The 24,227-nt window shown below is 42.8% G+C and overlaps 1 protein-coding gene across 1 annotated transcript in view; it reads left to right on the top strand.

Moving 5' to 3' along the window:
• Positions 1-8,217: 8,217 nt before the first annotated feature.
• The window catches only part of LOC120035393 (gastrula zinc finger protein XlCGF17.1-like), a 34,791-nt gene continuing 18,781 nt past the window's right edge, over positions 8,218-24,227 (top strand). The window contains exon 1 of the mRNA XM_038982166.1: positions 8,218-8,814. Coding sequence (XP_038838094.1) covers positions 8,430-8,814 — 385 coding nt within the window. The 5' untranslated portion in view covers positions 8,218-8,429. The remainder of the gene's footprint in view (positions 8,815-24,227) is intronic.

The raw sequence follows: 24,227 nt of genomic DNA, 5'->3' as shown, positions 1-24,227 counted from the left end.
GCAAATAAATTCATTAAAAATCCTACAATGTGATTTTCTGGATTTTTTTTCTCATTTTGTCTGTCATAGTTGAAGTGTACCTATGATGAAAATTACAGGCCTCTCTCATCTTTTTAAGTGGGAGAACTTACACAATTGGTGGCTGACTAAATACTTTTTTGCCCCACTGTACATACATACATACATACATACATACATACATACATACATACATACATACATACATACATAAAGGAAATGGACACCTGGCTCAAATAGGAGCCTGTTGTGTTCAGTGATTTAAGCAAATAGAAGCCTGGACTGTACTCATACAAAATTGTTATTTTATTTTAAAAACATGAATTGAACATGGAGTGAGTGAGTCTGTTTGAATATAGAGTATGTCGGGGAGGGGGTATATTTTGTTCTCTAGGCCAATGACATCAGAGGGCACCATCACACCAACTCCTTGAAGTTTGCAGTTTGTGTCTAAAAAACACTGTTTTGATCAAAACCTTAAAAAAAAAAATGTTTACCCCTGAAGTGTTCAAATATAGCTGGAGTGCATCTTTAATTATTTATTTATTTATTTATAAAAGGTATACCTAGGTAATATTATGACATACAGAATGTTGCAAACACTTTCATAAATGTTTGGTCCAGTGTATGAATGCCTGTCTGTCATCACTCAGCTTTCATACATGTTTGGTCCAGTGTATGAATGTCTGTCTGTCATCACTCAGCTTTCATACATATTTGGTCCAGTGTATGAATGTCTGTCTGTCATCACTCAGCTTTCATACATGTTTGGTCCAGTGTATGAATGTCTGTCTGTCATCACTCAGCTTTCATACATGTTTGGTCCAGTGTATGAATGTCTGTCTGTCATCACTCAGCTTTCATACATGTTTGGTCCAGTGTATGAATGTCTGTCTGTCATCACTCAGCTTTCATACATGTTTGGTCCAGTGTATGAATGTCTGTCTGTCATCACTCAGCTTTCAATTGGATTGATTTGTTTTAAGGCATGTGGAGCAGGTCGAGAGCTTCAAGTTCCTCACTGTTGCTAGGTAACACGCTGAGATTCATGGGAAGAAGCTGCCAGGGGAACTGATTAGATCCAATTAAAATTCCTCAGTGTCCAACTCACTAAGAACTTAAAATGGTCCACACACAGTCACAAAGAAGGCGCGACAGCATTGGCAGTAGAATGGCCCGTATTGAAGAGCTCAGTGACTTTCAACGTGGCACCGTCATAGGATGCCACCTTTTCCAACAAGTCAGTTCATCAAAATGTCTACCCTGCTAGAGCTGCCCCGGTCAACTGTAAGTGCTGTTATGGTGAAGTGGAAACATCTAGGAGCAACAGCGGCTCAGCCGCAAAGTGGTAGGCCACACAAGCTCACAGATCAGGGCCGCCGAGTGCTGAAGCACGTAATACGTCAAAATCCTCTGTCCTCGGTTGCAACACTCACTACCGAGTTCCAAACTGCCTGGAATCAACGTCAGCACAAGAACTGTTTGTTGGGAGCTTCATGAAATGTATTTCTACGGCCGAGCAGCCACACACAAGCCTAAGATCATCTTGCGTAATGCCAAGCATAGGCTGGAGTCGTGTAAAGCTCTTTGCCATTGGACTCGTTCAGGCAAATCCCTGCTTGATTCAATGCTTCCTCTTTCTATTCCACATCAACTAACTCATGCCGGCAGTAAAATTTGATTAAAAAAAAAAACCCGGATAAAAATACACTTTATGGAACAGCGGGGACTGTGAAGGAACACAAACTTAGACACATGCATACAAACACACAATAACATACACACTATATACACACATGGATTTAGTGTTATAGACATGTGGTAGTAGAGTAGAGGCCTGAGGGTACACACTTAATATGTTGTGAAATCTGTTATGAATGTATTGTAATTTAAAAAAAAATTATAACTGCCTTAACTTTGCTGAACCCCAGGAAGAGTAGCTGCTGGTTTGGCAGCAGCTAATGGGGATCCATAATAAATACAAATGTGGGATCCCTTAAAATTGAAATAGGTTCCCCTGAGAGAATCTTTAATCTTCTCAAACACATGAATAACTTGTTTCTCTTCAAATGGGTCTAGAATACAACCTTTTACACGGTCAGAATTCACTGTCATGTCATTATGTGTTGGGACAGCCTGTGGGACCTAACATTTAGTGAAATATTAAGACAATAGAAAGACAAGTTCATATTATTATCATGAACACTGAACAAAAATGTAAACACAACAACTTCAAAACTTTGACTGAGTTACAGTTCATATGAGGAAACCAGTCACCATCACCAGTCCTGACTTCCTGTATGTAGTAAAGGAATAGTATTGAGGAAACCAGTCACCATCACCAGTCCTGACTTCCTGTATGTAGTAAAGGAATAGTATTGAGGAAACCAGTCACCATCACCAGTCCTGACTTCTTGTATGTAGTAAAGGAATAGTATTGAGGAAATCAGTCACCGTCACCAGTCCTGACTTCCTGTATGTAGTAAAGGAATAGTATTGAGGAAATCAGTCACCAGTCCTGACTTCCTGTATGTAGTAAAGGAATAGTATTGAGGAAACCAGTCACCGTCACCAGTCCTGACTTCCTGTATGTAGTAAAGGAATAGTATTGAGGAAACCAGTCACCATCACCAGTCCTGACTTCCTGTATGTAGTAAAGGAATAGTATTGAGGAAACCAGTCACCGTCACCAGTCCTGACTTCCTGTATGTAGTAAAGGAATAGTATTGAGGAAATCAGTCACCGTCACCAGTCCTGACTTCCTGTATGTAGTAAAGGAATAGTATTGAGGAAATCAGTCACCAGTCCTGACTTCCTGTATGTAGTAAAGGAATAGTATTGAGGAAATCAGTCACCGTCACCAGTCCTGACTTCCTGTATGTAGTAAAGGAATAGTATTGAGGAAACCAGTCACCATCACCAGTCCTGACTTCCTGTATGTAGTAAAGGAATAGTATTGAGGAAACCAGTCACCGTCACCAGTCCTGACTTCCTGTATGTAGTAAAGGAATAGTATTGAGGAAATCAGTCACCGTCACCAGTCCTGACTTCCTGTATGTAGTAAAGGAATAGTATTGAGGAAATCAGTCACCAGTCCTGACTTCCTGTATGTAGTAAAGGAATAGTATTGAGGAAATCAGTCACCGTCACCAGTCCTGACTTCCTGTATGTAGTAAAGGAATAGTATTGAGGAAATCAGTCACCGTCACCAGTCCTGACTTCCTGTATGTAGTAAAGGAATAGTATTGAGGAAATCAGTCACCGTCACCAGTCCTGACTTCCTGTATGTAGTAAAGGAATAGTATTGAGGAAATCAGTCACCAGTCCTGACTTCCTGTATGTAGTAAAGGAATAGTATTGAGGAAATCAGTCACCATCACCAGTCCTGACTTCCTGTATGTAGTAAAGGAATAGTATTGAGGAAATCAGTCACCAGTCCTGACTTCCTGTATGTAGTAAAGGAATAGTATTGAGGAAATCAGTCACCAGTCCTGACTTCCTGTATGTAGTAAAGGAATAGTATTGAGGAAATCAGTCACCGTCACCAGTCCTGACTTCCTGTATGTAGTAAAGGAATAGTATTGAGGAAATCAGTCACCATCACCAGTCCTGACTTCCTGTATGTAGTAAAGGAATAGTATTGAGGAAATCAGTCACCAGTCCTGACTTCCTGTATGTAGTAAAGGAATAGTATTGAGGAAATCAGTCACCAGTCCTGACTTCCTGTATGTAGTAAAGGAATAGTATTGAGGAAACCAGTCACCATCACCAGTCCTGACTTCCTGTATGTAGTAAAGGAATAGTATTGAGGAAATCAGTCACCGTCACCAGTCCTGACTTCCTGTATGTAGCAAAGGAATAGTATTGAGGCAATCAGTCACCAGTCCTGACTTCCTGTATGTAGTAAAGGAATAGTATTGAGGAAATCAGTCACCAGTCCTGACTTCCTGTATGTAGTAAAGGAATAGTATTGAGGAAATCAGTCACCAGTCCTGACTTCCTGTATGTAGTAAAGGAATAGTATTGAGGAAACCAGTCACCATCACCAGTCCTGACTTCCTGTATGTAGTAAAGGAATAGTATTGAGGAAATCAGTCACCGTCACCAGTCCTGACTTCCTGTATGTAGTAAAGGAATAGTATTGAGGAAATCAGTCACCATCACCAGTCCTGACTTCCTGTATGTAGTAAAGGAATAGTATTGAGGAAATCAGTCACCGTCACCAGTCCTGACTTCCTGTATGTAGTAAAGGAATAGTATTGAGGAAACCAGTCACCGTCACCAGTCCTGACTTCCTGTATGTAGTAAAGGAATAGTATTGAGGAAATCAGTCACCGTCACCAGTCCTGACTTCCTGTATGTAGTAAAGGAATAGTATTGAGGAAATCAGTCACCAGTCCTGACTTCCTGTATGTAGTAAAGGAATAGTATTGAGGAAATCAGTCACCGTCACCAGTCCTGACTTCCTGTATGTAGTAAAGGAATAGTATTGAGGAAATCAGTCACCGTCACCAGTCCTGACTTCCTGTATGTAGTAAAGGAATAGTATTGAGGAAATCAGTCACCAGTCCTGACTTCCTGTATGTAGTAAAGGAATAGTATTGAGGAAACCAGTCACCATCACCAGTCCTGACTTCCTGTATGTAGTAAAGGAATAGTATTGAGGAAATCAGTCACCGTCACCAGTCCTGACTTCCTGTATGTAGTAAAGGAATAGTATTGAGGAAATCAGTCACCAGTCCTGACTTCCTGTATGTAGTAAAGGAATAGTATTGAGGAAATCAGTCACCAGTCCTGACTTCCTGTATGTAGTAAAGGAATAGTATTGAGGAAATCAGTCACCAGTCCTGACTTCCTGTATGTAGTAAAGGAATAGTATTGAGGAAATCAGTCACCGTCACCAGTCCTGACTTCCTGTATGTAGTAAAGGAATAGTATTGAGGAAATCAGTCACCGTCACCAGTCCTGACTTCCTGTATGTAGTAAAGGAATAGTATTGAGGAAATCAGTCACCAGTCCTGACTTCCTGTATGTAGTAAAGGAATAGTATTGAGGAAATCAGTCACCGTCACCAGTCCTGACTTCCTGTATGTAGTAAAGGAATAGTATTGAGTAAATCTCGACAAACCATTTCTGACCTGCTTTGTCATGCTGAAACAGGAAAGAACTTTCCCCAAACTGTTGCCACAAAGTTTGACGCACAGAATCGTCTCGTGTGTTGAAGCGTTAAGATTTCCCTTCAATGGAACTAAGGGACCATTATTCCTCCTGCACCAAACGTTATAGTTGCCACTGCAGTCGGGCAGGTGACATTCTCTTGGCATCCGCCAAACCCAGATTCGTCCGTTGGACTGCCAGATTCATCAGTGATGAAGCGTTACCACTGCTCCAGAGTCCATTGGCGGCGAGCTTTTACACCACTCCAGCTGACGCTTGGTATTGCACATGGGGATATTAGGCCATGGAAACCCATGTCATGACGTGTACAACAGCGTGTTCCAGTTCCCACCAACATCCATCAACTTCGCACAGCCATTGAAGAGGAGTGGGACAACATTCCACAGGCCACAATCAACAGCCTGATCAACTCTATGAGAAGGAGATGTGTCGCGCTGCATGAAGCAAATGGTGGTCACACCAGATACTGACTGGTTTTCTGGAATTTATTTCAATTGACCGATGTCCTTTATATGAACTGTGTAAAATCCTTGATTGTTGTGTGTTGCGTTTTTATTTTTGTTCAGTGTATATAGCATTTGTAAACACTGTTAGTCTACACCTGTTGTTTACAAAGCATGAAAATGAAGCCATCTGAAATGAAACCATCAAGTGATATATTTAAACAAATGCAAGTCTGTCATTGAACAACCCCATGCCAGGATTAGATAGTAAAAAAAACAACATATCTTTCATAAGTTTCTTTAAACAACAAAAAGAAGCGGTCGCTGATTGGTTGAATGTCTGAAAATGTTTATATAGCGTTTTGGAAAGAATCCCTTCACGTGAGGGAGGGAAAGAAGCGGCCGCTGATTGGTTGAATACCGGGGAGGGGGGGAGATGGTTGGAGTTGTCAACAAATCACATGACAGGAAATATGATGTCAAGTTTTGAAGATATATAACGTGATCTGTGCATTTGAACAGCAGCATAAATACACCCATTTCACAATGTTCATGTCAACAACCGAATGACCACTGCTGCACATGCGGCCACTGTTCTGAACAAAATAGATTCTACTATTTAGAACGAACAGCCAGCTCGCGAATGAACGAGTGCACCAGGCAGAACGCAACAAACAATAAGTGAAAACACATCTAACTGGGGCTAGCTAGCTAACATAATGTCACAAAGCATGATGCGCTAACCAGCTAATGTTCATTCTGAAATAACGTTAATATTTCCCGAGTTAGCTATGAGTTTAGAAATACTTGATATTGGCATGGGAGCTGTAGAACATTTGATAAAAAATAATCGACCAAACTATTTCTCGATGTTTATCAAAATTACTATAGCTGGCTAATTAATTTGATCATGCTTTGTCATAGACCCGGTTTTATGCTGTTTTTGTCCACAAAATAAGTCGCCCTGTCAACATCGGGCGGCGCACAATTGGCACAGCGTCGTCCGGGTTAGGGGAGGGTTTGGCCCGGGTAAACCGTAATTGTAAATAATAATTTGTTCTTAACTGACTAGAAAATAAAATCATGTCGCCCTGTCACCTACAGTTGAACCTGACAAACAACGCCAGGGGGTAACAATAAAATTGGCCATGCTTTTTTATCCTACCAGATCCGTGATGAGATGGCTCTTGCTAGTGTAACCATCTGCCCTATAAATGAGGTACTCGGTTTTAAACCAGACATTCAACAGACATTCGCTATTAGCCTATTTAAAGGTTGACAACAATTTACATTCCTCTCTGATTACTACGAAGGATCGTTCACGAGCAAATGTTTTTGTTCGGAACCGGGCATATAAAGTCAAGTGTTGATTTGAAAGAAATAAACATTCATAAACAATTGCATTTAAATCTCTTGCAAATTGTAAAAAAAAAAAAAAGAACATCTGTCCTACTTTTACAACCTTTGATTTGCATAAAATAACAAGTGTTCATTTGATAGAAATAATCAAATCATATAAAAATGCATTTCAATCTGTTGTTCGCAGTAACTTTTGAATTGGTTGTCATAGAAACATCAAAACAAGTGCAAAATATTCTAAAAACATCTGGGAAAGATACTCAAAGAAGAAACATATACTTTAGTTGGAGAAACAGAACGGAAACAGGAAGGAAGAAAACAGGGCGGAATGACATCAAGAAGAGGACAACAGAATGCAGACAATATTTAAACATTTCATGATTAATCCTGTCGTCATGGCTTCACCCTGTTATTATATAGAAAACCCCTGTCTCCTTCCTAGAAAACGTCATCCTTCTAAGCTGTAAACCATTTGTCAACAGTATCTATTGAATCTCAAATGCTCCAACAGTATGCCGCGTTAGGCTATAAACCCCACAGCGCATGTGCAAAGCTTTGTGGAAAAGGAATTAAACCCCAGTGTGACGTTTGACAATCCGCGTCACAGTTCACAACATTAACGAATGTTGAATGTCAACACTTCATTTTATAATCCACTGACATGGCAGTTTCTGAAACATTTCAACATTTATTTTTTCAATATTTTCAATAAACTACTAACCTAAGTAGCCCACATGCCACTGGGTGAGATACGTTTTCGTTGTTTTTAGGCAGAATTATGTGAGGTTTTATTATGTGTTGTTGCCGGTGCGTCTTGGTCAATGTATTATTAGTCGATTAGCAGACGCTCTTATTCAGAGCGACTCATAGGAGCAATTAGGTTTAAGTACCTTGCTCAAGGTTACATCGGTAGATTTGTCACCTAGTCGGCTCTGGCATTCGAACCACCAACACTCTTAACCACTAGGCCACCTGCCTAATGGGCAGGTCAGCCCTGGAGGAAAGTATTGGCTGTAAAGAAGGAGGAGAAAACATAACATCTGGTTGTTTTTAAATGACTTCTTATGACACTGTTTGAATAAACAATGTAATTCATATTTTTCCAATCAGCGTTACCCACTCCAGTCAGCAGATGGCGATATGAGTCTTTCAGGTGATGCTTCTTGCGTGACGTATAATCTAGTGGACGGACAGGAAGGCTTCAAATGCGACAACAGGATTGGATTCAACCACCTCGGTAGCAAACATAAAACCGAAACATTGAAGCGATTTAGACCAATCTTGTCTATATTAATCTGTATTTTTAACATTCTGTTTACGTATTTACTAGTTAACAAACGTAATTTGCTTGTTATATGACATTTGTTAATTTGTTAAATTGATACTGAGTCTATCACTATTCTAGTCGCTAACTAGCTAACATCCCCGACCATGAGCTCACTAAACTACTCATCCCCTGCTAAAGAAGAGGTCTGCTGGACGGAGAAAGAAGCTCTGGGGCTGAACATTATCGTAAAAGAAGAAGAAGAGGATATTCCAGTGGATGGAGAGGAAGAACCTTTTGGAGTGAAAGTGGAAGAGGGGGAGGTAGAACCGTTTAGAATTATAAAGGAGGAAGATGAGGCTATCGCATCGAAAGAAAAGGAGGATGATCTGGTGAAAGAGGAGGAAGAACCTTTTGGAGTGAAAGAGGAAGAGGAGGCTATCGCAATAAAAGAGGAAGATGTTTTGGGAGTGAAAGAGGAGGAGGCTGAAGATGAGGAGGCTGAAGATGAGGAGACTGACGATGAGGAGACTGAAGATCTGAATAACACCAGTGAGTATTATCTTTAAAAACAGGGGCATAGACTCTGGACTTGTTTAACTAATGTGTTTTTTAAGGGGTATTCTACTGTAGTTCTACACATGAATATGTTCAGTGCTGTAGGAATTGTTGAATAAGCAATCTGTGATTGGTAAATGCAGGGTGGGTATAATTTGTGGAACGTTACAACAGGAATCTGTTCCAAAAACGTAATGTACAAGGATGCCAACAAACGCCGCATACAAAGTAGCATGATCAATTCACCTAGCTAACTAGCTGCCGAATAGGCATCAACTCACCACGTAGTTTATTCTTAATGTTTGTCCGTAGGCTACCAGAGTGAGGAGAGACATTTTTCAGAATAAACTTGGTGAGTAAAAAAACTAATGAAATAGCCCACTCCCTACCCGGTATCTTATTCTGCCTCTATACGACTTTGTATACGTTTTTGTTACAGATTCCTGTTGGAACGTTCCACAAATTATACCCACCTGTATATGCATTTTTAAAAACGTTTTAAATGAATGATATATGGGCCAGGCTTAGCCCGTTCATAGACGCTAACTAGCCTACACTTGGTGCCCTCGGGAAAACGGTATCTTGTTTACGGAGGGAGTTTTGTTCAGAGCAACTGTGCTCGGTCTGTACGTTAACACCGAACGCTTGCTGTACTGTCCTGCAAACATAAGCAGCGTATCTTTTACATCAGCAAGAATTACTTAAAAAAAAAAAAAAAAAAGTGTTCTCAAGAGTTTAACCTAACCTAGCCTTAGATCTCTTTTCTTTAATTACTTAATTTATTAATAAGACGGGTCTAATGACGGTCAATAACGATTCGCATTCGAGGTATGACGTTTACGTTACGTTTACGGCATCACGTCTAAAATCTGTATCTGTGTAGCCGCACTTGTTTCACGTTAGAATTAATATCCATTGTCAGTTCAGTTTTAAAAGGTCGTTCCTTACGTCACTGAGCGCTGCCCAGGAAATAATGACATCCTATTGTTAGATGATGCAAGATATCTTATTGATGTGGCACTGACTCGCCCATGGATTGCTGTTTAATTTGTATTTTTAAATGTTGTGGGGGGGGGGGGGGGGGGGGGGGGTAGATCAGCTTTAATATTCTAGATTGTGTCTTCTATCAATGTAATCGTCTGCTTCATTTCCAATCCCCCATATATTTTCTTGTAAATGTATATACATTTATATAATATATATATACACACACACAGAAGTAGAACTCACCAATAACATTTTAACTCCACTTTTTTCCCAAAGCTGTAAACTCTTACAAATCATGAGCAAGAAATAATAGTGCAAGTCAATAATATGCATTATAACTGTTAGCCTAATGGCACGTCACAGTTGGGGTAGTTGTTGTCTTACAAGCCAGAAAGACAAGTCTGTCTAAGGTCTCTGGCTTTAAAGCTGCCCTATGGCAGGTCACTATGTTGCCACCTGTGCTAAAAACACACTCTGAGGGGGAGCTGGTCGCAGGAATACACAGGTAGCACTTTGCCAGGTGGCTGACTTGGGGAATTTTTTATTATTTTTGGGGGGTGGATCTTCCACCTGTTCAGTGGATTTGTTTCACTGTCAGCATCGGGAGACTGAAGGTAGCAGCTGAGTTCCTTGTCTACCAGCTGGATTTCAGTAAGACCTGTGGTGGTGGAACACGGCTTCTTGAAAAAACTACCCAGTGACTTTTCTCTTTGTAGCTGGTAGTTGTGGTGAAGCAGCAGCGACGTCTCCCTGTGCTGGACCTGGGTTTGTCCCTCATTGACCATCTCTGAGACAGCTCTTATGTGGCCCACATCCTCCTCTTTGATGTAATGTGTTTTAAACCGAGGGTCGACCAACGAGGCGATGTCCACGAGGTCATCTGTGGCTAGGTCATCATATTTCTCATTCAGATAGTCCATGACTACCGTTTTGATGGTTTGGGTGAACTCTGTTTCACCATCATCAGGTTTCATGACCTCTGTATTGAACAGGTGTAGTACTGACTTCAGGTAAGACACACTGACATAAGACTCACCAGACAGAGCATCTGTGAATTCTAGGAGTGGGGTTTCAATGCCTGGTTGATGGACTCAAGAACATCAATATCTGTGTAGGTGGGAGCTAAGTGCCGGGTCTTCTTGCCTCTGGACAAGACCTGTGAATTGTCTTTCTCCTGCTCCAGTGCTCTTTGCACCATGTTTTGACGTGATCCCCAGCTGGTAGGCGACTCTGTCACCAACTTGTGCTAGGGTAGGTGGTGTTCTTTTTGACCAACTGGCAGGTCTCTCTTCTTTTTCCACCAATAGGAAAAGGCACCTACCAGTTTCTTACACACTCCAATTGCTCGATCCACCCGTTTGTCTCTACCCCACTCTCTCTAAGAGAAATCAAGAGATTTTACTAAAATGTTAATCACAATAATCCCTTTAGTTATGTACAAATGTAATATTTAACTTTATCAGTTGATGAAAAAAAAAATGCACATTTAGTTTCATCTAACCAATCACTTCAATATACACAATTGACAAGGTTACTTACCAATGGCCAAGTGCAGACGATGTCCAAAACATTGCAGTCAGGTCCATTTGTTGATTTGAGCGGCCTTCATCACTTTAGCACCACTATCCATTGTAATGCAGACCTGTCTGTCTTGACTGGGTCCCCAGGAGGCAGAGCGTCAACGAGCCCCTCTAATATAGCTTCACCCGTGTGGTTGCTGGGAAAGTATGTTTGAAGGCATTTATTTAGAAGATTCCAGTCTCTGTCAGTATAGTGGGTAGATTCCAGTCTGTCACTATAGTGGGTAGATTCCAGTCTCTTTCAGTATAGTGGGTAGATTCCAGTCTCTTTCAGTATAGTGGGTAGATTCCAGTCTCTGTCAGTATAGTGGGTAGATTCAAGTCTCTGTCAGTATAGTGGGTAGATTCCAGTCTCTGTCAGTATAGTGGGTAGATTCCAGTCTGTCACTATAGTGGGTAGATTCCAGTCTTTGTCAGTATAGTGGGTAGATTCCAGTCTCTGTCAATATAGTGGGTAGAGTCCAGTCTCTGTCAGTATAGTGGGTAGATTCCAGTCTGTCAGTATAGTGGGTAAATTCCAGTCTCTGTCAGTATAGTGGGTAGATTCCAGTCTCTGTCAGTATAGTGGGTAGATTCCAGTCTCTGTCAGTATAGTGGGTAGAGTCCAGTCTGTCACTATAGTGGGTAGATTCCAGTCTCTGTCAGTATAGTAGGTAGATTCCAGTCTGTCAGTATAGTGGGTAGATTCCAGTCTGTCAGTATAGTGGGTAGATTCCAGTCTCTGTCAGTATAGTGGGTAGAGTCCAGTCTCTGTCATTATAGTGGGTAGAGTCCAGTCTCTGTCAGTATAGTGGGTAGATTCCAGTCTCTGTCAGTATAGTGGGTAGATTCCAGTCCTTGTCAGTATAGTGGGTAGATTCCAGTCTCTGTCAATATAGTGGGTAGATTCCAGTCTGTCAATATAGTAGGTAGAGTCCAGTCTGTCAATATAGTAGGTAGAGTCCAGTTTCTGTCAATATAGTAGGTAGAGTCCAGTTTCTGTCAATATAGTAGGTAGAGTCCAGTCTGTCAATATAGTAGGTAGAGTCCAGTCTGTCAATATAGTGGGTAGATTCCAGTCTGTCAATATAGTAGGTAGAGTCCAGTCTGTCAATATAGTAGGTAGAGTCCAGTCTGTCAATATAGTAGGTAGAGTCCAGTCTGTCAATATAGTAGGTAGAGTCCAGTCTGTCAATATAGTAGGTAGAGTCCAGTCTGTCAATATAGTAGGTAGAGTCCAGTCTGTCAATATAGTAGGTAGAGTCCAGTCTGTCAATATAGTAGGTAGAGTCCAGTCTGTCAATATAGTAGGTAGAGTCCAGTCTGTCAATATAGTAGGTAGAGTCCAGTCTGTCAATATAGTAGGTAGAGTCCAGTCTGTCAATATAGTGGGTAGATTCCAGTCTCTGTCAATATAGTAGGTAGTGTCCAGTCTGTCAATATAGTGGGTAGATTCCAGTCTGTCACTATACTGGGTAGATTCCAGTCTCTGTCACTATACTGGGTAGATTCCAGTCTCTGTCAGTATAGTGGGTAGATTCCAGTCTTTGTCAGTATAGTGGGTAGATTCCAGTCTTTGTCAGTATAGTGGGTAGATTCCAGTCTTTGTCAGTATAGTGGGTAGATTCCAGTCTGTCAGTATAGTGGGTAGATTCCAGTCTTTGTCAGTATAGTGGGTAGATTCCAGTCTGTCAGTATAGTGGGTAGATTCCAGTCTGTCAGTATAGTGGGTAGATTCCAGTCTGTCAGTATAGTGGGTAGATTCCAGTCTCTGTCAGTATAGTGGGTAGATTCCAGTCTCTGTCAGTATAGTGGGTAGATTCCAGTCCTTGTCAGTATAGTGGGTAGATTCCAGTCTCTGTCAGTATAGTGGGTAGATTCCAGTCTTTGTCAGTATAGTGGGTAGATTCCAGTCTTTGTCAGTATAGTGGGTAGATTCCAGTCTGTCAGTATAGTGGGTAGATTCCAGTCTGTCAGTATAGTGGGTAGATTCCAGTCTGTCAGTATAGTGGGTAGATTCCAGTCTCTGTCAGTATAGTGGGTAGATTCCAGTCCTTGTCAGTATAGTGGGTAGATTCCAGTCCTTGTCAGTATAGTGGGTAGATTCCAGTCTCTGTCAATATAGTAGGTAGATTCCAGTCTCTGTCAATATAGTAGGTAGAGTCCAGTCTGTCACTATAGTGGGTAGATTCCAGTCTGTCAGTATAGTGGGTAGATTCCAGTCTCTGTCAATATAGTGGGTAGATTCCAGTCTCTGTCAATATAGTAGGTAGATTCCAGTCTCTGTCAATATAGTAGGTAGAGTCCAGTCTGTCACTATAGTGGGTAGAGTCCAGTCTTTGTCAGTATAGTGGGTAGATTCCAGTCTCTGTCAATATAGTGGGTAGATTCCAGTCTGTCAGTATAGTGGGTAGATTCCAGTCTCTGTCAATATAGTGGGTAGATTCCAGTCTGTCAGTATAGTGGGTAGATTCCAGTCTCTGTCAATATAGTGGGTAGATTCCAGTCTCTGTCAATATAGTGGGTAGATTCCAGTCTCTGTCAATATAGTGGGTAGATTCCAGTCTCTGTCAATATAGTAGGTAGAGTCCAGTCTGTCACTATAGTGGGTAGATTCCAGTCTTTGTCAGTATAGTGGGTAGATTCCAGTCTGTCAGTATAGTGGGTAGATTCCAGTCTGTCAGTATAGTGGGTAGATTCCAGTCTCTGTCAATATAGTGGGTAGATTCCAGTCTCTGTCAATATAGTAGGTAGATTCCAGTCTGTCACTATAGTGGGTAGATTCCAGTCTTTGTCAGTATAGTGGGTAGATTCCAGTCTCTGTCAATATAGTGGGTAGATTCCAGTCTCTGTCAATATAGTGGGTAGATTCCAGTCTCTGTCAATATAGTAGGTAGAGTCCAGTCTGTCAATATAGTGGGTAGATTCCAGTCTTTGTCAGTATAGTGGGTAGATTCCAGTCTTTGTCAGTATAGTGGGTAGATTCCAGTCTCTGTCACTATAGTGGGTAGATTCCAGTCTTTGTCAGTATAGTGGGTAGATTCCAGTCTTTGTCAGTATAGTGGGTAGATTCCAGTCTTTGTCAGTATAGTGGGTAGATTCTGCTCTTTGTCAGTATAGTGGGTAGATTCCAGTCTCTGTCAGTATAGTGGGTAGATTCCAGTCTCTGTCAATATAGTAGGTAGAGTCCAGTCTGTCACTATAGTGGGTAGATTCCAGTCTGTCAGTATAGTGGGTAGATTCCAGTCTCTGTCAATATAGTGGGTAGATTCCAGTCTGTCAGTATAGTGGGTAGATTCCAGTCTCTGTCAATATAGTGGGTAGATTCCAGTCTCTGTCAATATAGTAGGTAGATTCCAGTCTCTGTCAATATAGTAGGTAGAGTCCAGTCTGTCACTATAGTGGGTAGAGTCCAGTCTTTGTCAGTATAGTGGGTAGATTCCAGTCTCTGTCAATATAGTGGGTAGATTCCAGTCTGTCAGTATAGTGGGTAGATTCCAGTCTCTGTCAATATAGTGGGTAGATTCCAGTCTGTCAGTATAGTGGGTAGATTCCAGTCTCTGCCAATATAGTGGGTAGATTCCAGTCTGTCAGTATAGTGGGTAGATTCCAGTCTCTGTCAATATAGTGGGTAGATTCCAGTCTCTGTCAATATAGTGGGTAGATTCCAGTCTCTGTCAATATAGTGGGTAGATTCCAGTCTCTGTCAATATAGTAGGTAGAGTCCAGTCTGTCACTATAGTGGGTAGATTCCAGTCTTTGTCAGTATAGTGGGTAGATTCCAGTCTGTCAGTATAGTGGGTAGATTCCAGTCTGTCAGTATAGTGGGTAGATTCCAGTCTCTGTCAATATAGTGGGTAGATTCCAGTCTCTGTCAATATAGTAGGTAGAGTCCAGTCTGTCACTATAGTGGGTAGATTCCAGTCTTTGTCAGTATAGTGGGTAGATTCCAGTCTCTGTCAATATAGTGGGTAGATTCCAGTCTCTGTCAATATAGTGGGTAGATTCCAGTCTCTGTCAATATAGTAGGTAGAGTCCAGTCTGTCAATATAGTGGGTAGATTCCAGTCTTTGTCAGTATAGTGGGTAGATTCCAGTCTTTGTCAGTATAGTGGGTAGATTCCAGTCTCTGTCACTATAGTGGGTAGATTCCAGTCTTTGTCAGTATAGTGGGTAGATTCCAGTCTTTGTCAGTATAGTGGGTAGATTCCAGTCTTTGTCAGTATAGTGGGTAGATTCTGCTCTTTGTCAGTATAGTGGGTAGATTCCAGTCTCTGTCAGTATAGTGGGTAGATTCCAGTCTTTGTCAGTATAGTGGGTAGATTCCAGTCTTTGTCAGTATAGTGGGTAGATTCCAGTCTTTGTCAGTATAGTGGGTAGATTCTGCTCTTTGTCAGTATAGTGGGTAGATTCCAGTCTCTGTCAGTATAGTGGGTAGATTCCAGTCTCTGTCAGTATAGTGGGTAGATTCCAGTCTCTGTCAATATAGTGGGTAGATTCCAGTCTCTGTCAATATAGTAGGTAGAGTCCAGTTTGTCAATATAGTGGGTAGATTCCAGTCTGTCAGTATAGTGGGTAGATTCCAGTCTTTGTCAGTATAGTGGGTAGATTCCAGTCTCTGTCACTATAGTGGGTAGATTCCAGTCTTTGTCAGTATAGTGGGTAGATTCCAGTCTTTGTCAGTATAGTGGGTAGGTTCTGCTCTTTGTCAGTATAGTGGGTAGATTCCAGTCTCTGTCAGTATAGTGGGTAGATTCCAGTCTCTGTCAATATAGTGGGTAGATTCCAGTCTCTGTCAATATAGTAGGTAGAGTCCAGTCTGTCAATATAGTGGGTAGAGTCCAGTCTTTGTCAGTATAGTGGGTAGAGTCCAGTCTTTGTCAGTATAGTGGGTAGATTCCAGTCTCTGTCACTATAGTGGGTAGATTCTAGTCTTTGTCAGTATAGTGGGTAGATTCCAGTCTTTGTCAGTATAGTGGGTAGATTCTGCTCTTTGTCAGTATAGTGGGTAGATTCCAGTCTCTGTCAGTATAGTGGGGAGATTCCAGTCTTTGTCAGTATAGTGGGTAGATTCCAGTCTTTGTCAGTATAGTGGGTAGATTCCAGTCTTTGTCAGTATAGTGGGTAGATTCTGCTCTTTGTCAGTATAGTGGGTAGATTCCAGTCTCTGTCAGTATAGTGGGTAGATTCCAGTCTCTGTCAGTATAGTGGGTAGATTCCAGTCTCTGTCAATATAGTGGGTAGATTCCAGTCTCTGTCAATATAGTAGGTAGAGTCCAGTTTGTCAATATAGTGGGTAGATTCCAGTCTGTCAGTATAGTGGGTAGATTCCAGTCTTTGTCAGTATAGTGGGTAGATTCCAGTCTCTGTCACTATAGTGGGTAGATTCCAGTCTTTGTCAGTATAGTGGGTAGATTCCAGTCTTTGTCAGTATAGTGGGTAGGTTCTGCTCTTTGTCAGTATAGTGGGTAGATTCCAGTCTCTGTCAGTATAGTGGGTAGATTCCAGTCTCTGTCAATATAGTGGGTAGATTCCAGTCTCTGTCAATATAGTAGGTAGAGTCCAGTTTGTCAATATAGTAGGTAGAGTCCAGTTTGTCAATATAGTGGGTAGATTCCAGTCTGTCAGTATAGTGGGTAGATTCCAGTCTTTGTCAGTATAGTGGGTAGATTCCAGTCTCTGTCACTATAGTGGGTAGATTCCAGTCTTTGTCAGTATAGTGGGTAGATTCCAGTCTTTGTCAGTATAGTGGGTAGGTTCTGCTCTTTGTCAGTATAGTGGGTAGATTCCAGTCTCTGTCAGTATAGTGGGTAGATTCCAGTCTCTGTCAATATAGTGGGTAGATTCCAGTCTCTGTCAATATAGTAGGTAGAGTCCAGTCTGTCAATATAGTGGGTAGAGTCCAGTCTTTGTCAGTATAGTGGGTAGAGTCCAGTCTTTGTCAGTATAGTGGGTAGATTCCAGTCTCTGTCACTATAGTGGGTAGATTCTAGTCTTTGTCAGTATAGTGGGTAGATTCCAGTCTTTGTCAGTATAGTGGGTAGATTCTGCTCTTTGTCAGTATAGTGGGTAGATTCCAGTCTCTGTCAGTATAGTGGGGAGATTCCAGTCTCTGTCAGTATAGTGGGGAGATTCCGGTCTCTGTCAGTATAGTGGGTAGAGTCCGGTCTCTCTCAGTATAGTGGGTAGATTCTGCTCTTTGTCAGTATAGTGGGTAGATTCCAGTCTCTGTCAGTATAGTGGGTAGATTCCAGTCTCTGTCAGTATAGTGGGTAGATTCCAGTCTCTGTCAGTATAGTGGGTAGATTCCAGTCTCTGTCAGTATAGTGGGTAGATTCCAGTCTTTGTCAGTATAGTGGGTAGATTCCAGTCTCTGTCAGTATAGTGGGTAGATTCCAGTCTTTGTCAGTGTAGTGGGTAGATTCCGCCCTTTGTCAGTGTAGTGGGTAGATTCCGCCCTTTGTCAGTACAGTGGCTAGATTCCAGTCTTTGTCAGTATAGTGGGTAGATTCCAGTGTCTGTCACTATAGTGGGTAGATTCTGCTCTTTGTCAGTATAGTGGGTAGATTCCAGTCTTTGTCAGTATAGTGGGTAGATTCCTCTCTTTGTCAGTATAGTGGGTAGATTCCAGTCTCTTTCAGTATAGTGGGTAGATTCCAGTCTTTGTCAGTATAGTGGGTAGATTCCAGTTTTTGTCAGTATAGTGGGTAGATTCTGCTCTTTGTCAGTATAGTGGGTAGATTCCAGTCTCTGTCAGTATAGTGGGTAGATTCCAGTCTCTGTCAGTATAGTGGGTAGATTCCAGTCTTTGTCAGTGTAGTTGGTAGATTCCGCCCTTTGTCAGTGTAGTGGGTAGATTCCGCCCTTTGTCAGTACAGTGGCTAGATTCCAGTCTTTGTCAGTATAGTGGGTAGATTCCAGTCTCTGTCACTATAGTGGGTAGATTCTGCTCTTTGTCAGTATAGTGGGTAGATTCCAGTCTTTGTCAGTATAGTGGGTAGATTCCTCTCTTTGTCAGTATAGTGGGTAGATTCCAGTCTCTTTCAGTATAGTGGGTAGATTCCAGTCTTTGTCAGTATAGTGGGTAGATTCCAGTTTTTGTCAGTATAGTGGGTAGATTCCAGTTTGTGTCAGTATAGTGGGTAGATTCCAGTCTCTGTCAGTATAGTGGGTAGATTCCAGTCTCTGTCAGTATAGTGGGTAGATTCCAGTCTCTGTCAGTATAGTGGGTAGATTCCAATCTTTGTCAATATAGTGGGTAGATTCCAGTCTGTGTCACTATAGTGGGTAGTGAGGCTAATATAAGACTCTGACGTGCGACTAGACCACAGATCGGTATTAGTAGCAAAATACGTCAAATCTGTCTTGAGCAGTTCCTCAACTTTTTCCCTACACTCGGCGTAGAGTTTAGGCAGTTCGGTGTGAGAGAAATGTTTGCGGCCAGGGAGCACGTACCTGGGGTCAATTCAATTGATAAGCCTCTGGAAACCTTCCTTTTCCACTGTGCTAATTGGTAGCATGTCCTTAGCAATGCAATGCATAATAGCATGTGTGATGTCTTTCTTTTCCATGTTTGCTCGCAGGGCATAAACGCTGTCAGTGTTGACTGCTTCGGGCGAACATCCCTAGATTGGCTGGTGCTTGAGGGGCTTTTATCAATACCGTGGCGCAAACTCAAACTTCATGCATGTTCCAAAGAGTGATTTAGCTTCAGATGGTGAAAAAGGTTTGTCGTATTACCAGACTTGGTAGCCATCTGTCTACGGCACAATTTGCACCGAACATTGCTCTGCTCTTTGTCGGACTTCAAAAAGCCAAACCACTTCCAAACTACTGAAACAGTTGGACCCTTTTTATCAATCATTTCTACGTTGGAAGCTGCTCCTTCTCCATGGCTATCACTGCCACTGTTTTCACCTACATCACTCCTTCTCTATGGCTATCACTGCCCCTGTTTTCACCTACATCACTCCTTCTCCATGGCTATCACTGTCCCTGTTTTCACCTACATCACTCCTTCTCCATGGCTATCACTGTCCCTGTTTTCACCTACATCACTCCTTCTCCATGGCTATCACTGTCCCTGTTTTCACCTACATCACTCCTTCTCCATGGCTATCACTGCCCCTGTTTTCACCTACATCACTCCTTCTCCATGGCTATCACTGTCCCTGTTTTCACCTACATCACTCCTTCTCCATGGCTATCACTGTCCCTGTTTTCACCTACATCACTCCTTCTCCATGGCTATCACTGCCACTGTTTTCACCTACATCACTCCTTCTCCATGGTTATCACTGCCACTGTTTTCACCTACATCACTCCTTCTCCATGGTTATCACTGTCCCTGTTTTCACCTACATCACTCCTTCTCCATGGCTATCACTGCCCCTGTTTTCACCTACATCACTCCTTCTCCATGGCTATCACTGTCCCTGTTTTCACCTACATCACTCCTTCTCCATGGCTATCACTGCCCCTGTTTTCACCTACATCACTCCTTCTCCATGGCTATCACTGTCCCTGTTTTCACCTACATCACTCCTTCTCCATGGCTATCACTGTGACTGTTTTCACCTACATCACTCCTTCTCCATGGCTATCACTGCCCCTGTTTTCACCTACATCACTCCTTCTCCATGGCTATCACTGTCCCTGTTTTCACCTACATCACTCCTTCTCCATGGCTATCACTGTCCCTGTTTTCACCTACATCACTCCTTCTCCATGGCTATCACTGCCACTGTTTTCACCTACATCACTCCTTCTCCATGGTTATCACTGCCACTGTTTTCACCTACATCACTCCTTCTCCATGGTTATCACTGTCCCTGTTTTCACCTACATCACTCCTTCTCCATGGCTATCACTGCCCCTGTTTTCACCTACATCACTCCTTCTCCATGGCTATCACTGTCCCTGTTTTCACCTACATCACTCCTTCTCCATGGCTATCACTGTCCCTGTTTTCACCTACATCACTCCTTCTCCATGGCTATCACTGCCCCTGTTTTCACCTACATCACTCCTTCTCCATGGCTATCACTGTGACTGTTTTCACCTACATCACTCCTTCTCCATGGCTATCACTGCCCCTGTTTTCACCTACATCACTCCTTCTCCATGGCTATCACTGTCCCTGTTTTCACCTACATCACTCCTTCTCCATGGCTATCACTGCCCCTGTTTTCACCTACATCACTCCTTCTCCATGGCTATCACTGCCACTGTTTTCACCTACATCACTCCTTCTCCATGGTTATCACTGTCCCTGTTTTCACCTACATCACTCCTTCTCCATGGCTATCACTGCCACTGTTTTCACCTACATCACTCCTTCTCCATGGCTATCACTGTCCCTGTTTTCACCTACATCACTCCTTCTCCATGGCTATCACTGTCCCTGTTTTCACCTACATCACTCCTTCTCCATGGCTATCACTGTCCCTGTTTTCACCTACATCACTCCTTCTCCATGGCTATCACTGCCCCTGTTTTCACCTACATCACTCCTTCTCCATGGCTATCACTGTCCCTGTTTTCACCTACATCACTCCTTCTCCATGGCTATCACTGTCCCTGTTTTCACCTACATCACTCCTTCTCCATGGTTATCACTGTCCCTGTTTTCACCTACATCACTCCTTCTCCATGGCTATCACTGCCACTGTTTTCACCTACATCACTCCTTCTCCATGGCTATCACTGTCCCTGTTTTCACCTACATCACTCCTTCTCCATGGCTATCACTGCCCCTGTTTTCACCTACATCACTCCTTCTCCATGGCTATCACTGTCCCTGTTTTCACCTACATCACTCCTTCTCCATGGCTATCACTGTCCCTGTTTTCACCTACATCACTCCTTCTCCATGGTTATCACTGTCCCTGTTTTCACCTACATCACTCCTTCTCCATGGCTATCACTGCCACTGTTTTCACCTACATCACTCCTTCTCCATGGCTATCACTGTCCCTGTTTTCACCTACATCACTCCTTCTCCATGGCTATCACTGTCCCTGTTTTCACCTACATCACTCCTTCTCCATGGCTATCACTGTCCCTGTTTTCACCTACATCACTCCTTCTCCATGGCTATCACTGCCCCTGTTTTCACCTACATCACTCCTTCTCCATGGTTATCACTGCCCCTGTTTTCACCTACATCACTCCTTCTCCATGGCTATCACTGCCACTGTTTTCACCTACATCACTCCTTCTCCATGGCTATCACTGTCCCTGTTTTCACCTACATCACTCCTTCTCCATGGCTATCACTGCCCCTGTTTTCACCTACATCACTCCTTCTCCATGGCTATCACTGCTTTCACCTACATCACTCCTTCTCCATGGTTATCACTGCCACTGTTTTCACCTACATCACTCCTTCTCCATGGCTATCACTGTCCCTGTTTTCACCTACATCACTCCTTCTCCATGGTTATCACTGCCCCTGTTTTCACCTACATCACTCCTTCTCCATGGCTATCACTGCCACTGTTTTCACCTACATCACTCCTTCTCCATGGTTATCACTGCCACTGTTTTCACCTACATCACTCCTTCTCCATGGTTATCACTGCCACTGTTTTCACCTACATCACTCCTTCTCCATGGCTATCACTGCCACTGTTTTCACCTACATCACTCCTTCTCCATGGTTATCACTGCCACTGTTTTCACCTACATCACTCCTTCTCCATGGCTATCACTGTCCCTGTTTTCACCTACATCACTCCTTCTCCATGGTTATCACTGCCACTGTTTTCACCTACATCACTCCTTCTCCATGGCTATCACTGTCCCTGTTTTCACCTACATCACTCCTTCTCCATGGCTATCACTGCCCCTGTTTTCACCTACATCACTCCTTCTCCATGGCTATCACTGTCCCTGTTTTCACCTACATCACTCCTTCTCCATGGCTATCACTGCCACTGTTTTCACCTACATCACTCCTTCTCCATGGCTATCACTGCCACTGTTTTCACCTACATCACTCCTTCTCCATGGTTATCACTGCCCCTGTTTTCACCTACATCACTCCTTCTCCATGGCTATCACTGTCCCTGTTTTCACCTACATCACTCCTTCTCCATGGCTATCACTGCCCCTGTTTTCACCTACATCACTCCTTCTCCATGGCTATCACTGTCCCTGTTTTCACCTACATCACTCCTTCTCCATGGCTATCACTGCCACTGTTTTCACCTACATCACTCCTTCTCCATGGCTATCACTGTCCCTGTTTTCACCTACATCACTCCTTCTCCATGGCTATCACTGTGACTGTTTTCACCTACATCACTCCTTCTCCATGGCTATCACTGTCCCTGTTTTCACCTACATCACTCCTTCTCCATGGCTATCACTGCCACTGTTTTCACCTACATCACTCCTTCTCCATGGCTATCACTGCTTTCACCTACATCACTCCTTCTCCATGGCTATCACTGTGACTGTTTTCACCTACATCACTCCTTCTCCATGGCTATCACTGTCCCTGTTTTCACCTACATCACTCCTTCTCCATGGTTATCACTGCCCCTGTTTTCACCTACATCACTCCTTCTCCATGGCTATCACTGTCCCTGTTTTCACCTACATCACTCCTTCTCCATGGCTATCACTGCCACTGTTTTCACCTACATCACTCCTTCTCCATGGCTATCACTGCTTTCACCTACATCACTCCTTCTCCATGGCTATCACTGTGACTGTTTTCACCTACATCACTCCTTCTCCATGGCTATCACTGTGACTGTTTTCACCTACATCACTCCTTCTCCATGGCTATCACTGTCCCTGTTTTCACCTACATCACTCCTTCTCCATGGCTATCACTGCCACTGTTTTCACCTACATCACTCCTTCTCCATGGCTATCACTGCCACTGTTTTCACCTACATCACTCCTTCTCCATGGCTATCACTGTCCCTGTTTTCACCTACATCACTCCTTCTCCATGGCTATCACTGTCCCTGTTTTCACCTACATCACTCCTTCTCCATGGCTATCACTGTGACTGTTTTCACCTACATCACTCCTTCTCCATGGCTATCACTGCCACTGTTTTCACCTACATCACTCCTTCTCCATGGCTATCACTGTCCCTGTTTTCACCTACATCACTCCTTCTCCATGGCTATCACTGTCCCTGTTTTCACCTACATCACTCCTTCTCCATGGCTATCACTGTGACTGTTTTCACCTACATCACTCCTTCTCCATGGCTATCACTGCCCCTGTTTTCACCTACATCACTCCTTCTCCATGGCTATCACTGCCACTGTTTTCACCTACATCACTCCTTCTCCATGGTTATCACTGCCACTGTTTTCACCTACATCACTCCTTCTCCATGGCTATCACTGTCCCTGTTTTCACCTACATCACTCCTTCTCCATGGCTATCACTGTCCCTGTTTTCACCTACATCACTCCTTCTCCATGGCTATCACTGTGACTGTTTTCACCTACATCACTCCTTCTCCATGGCTATCACTGCCACTGTTTTCACCTACATCACTCCTTCTCCATGGTTATCACTGTTTTCACCTACATCACTCCTTCTCCATGGCTATCACTGCCCCTGTTTTCACCTACATCACTCCTTCTCCATGGCTATCACTGTCCCTGTTTTCACCTACATCACTCCTTCTCCATGGCTATCACTGCCACTGTTTTCACCTACATCACTCCTTCTCCATGGTTATCACTGCCACTGTTTTCACCTACATCACTCCTTCTCCATGGTTATCACTGCCACTGTTTTCACCTACATCACTCCTTCTTCATGGCTATCACTGTGACTGTTTTCGCCTACATCACTCCTTCTCCATGGTTATCACTGTCCCTGTTTT

This window comes from Salvelinus namaycush, unplaced genomic scaffold (genome assembly GCF_016432855.1).
Source record: "Salvelinus namaycush isolate Seneca unplaced genomic scaffold, SaNama_1.0 Scaffold105, whole genome shotgun sequence".
NCBI lineage: Eukaryota > Metazoa > Chordata > Actinopteri > Salmoniformes > Salmonidae > Salvelinus > Salvelinus namaycush.
Note: the sequence above shows the minus strand (reverse complement) of the source record. Positions and strands in the feature narration are given on the sequence as shown.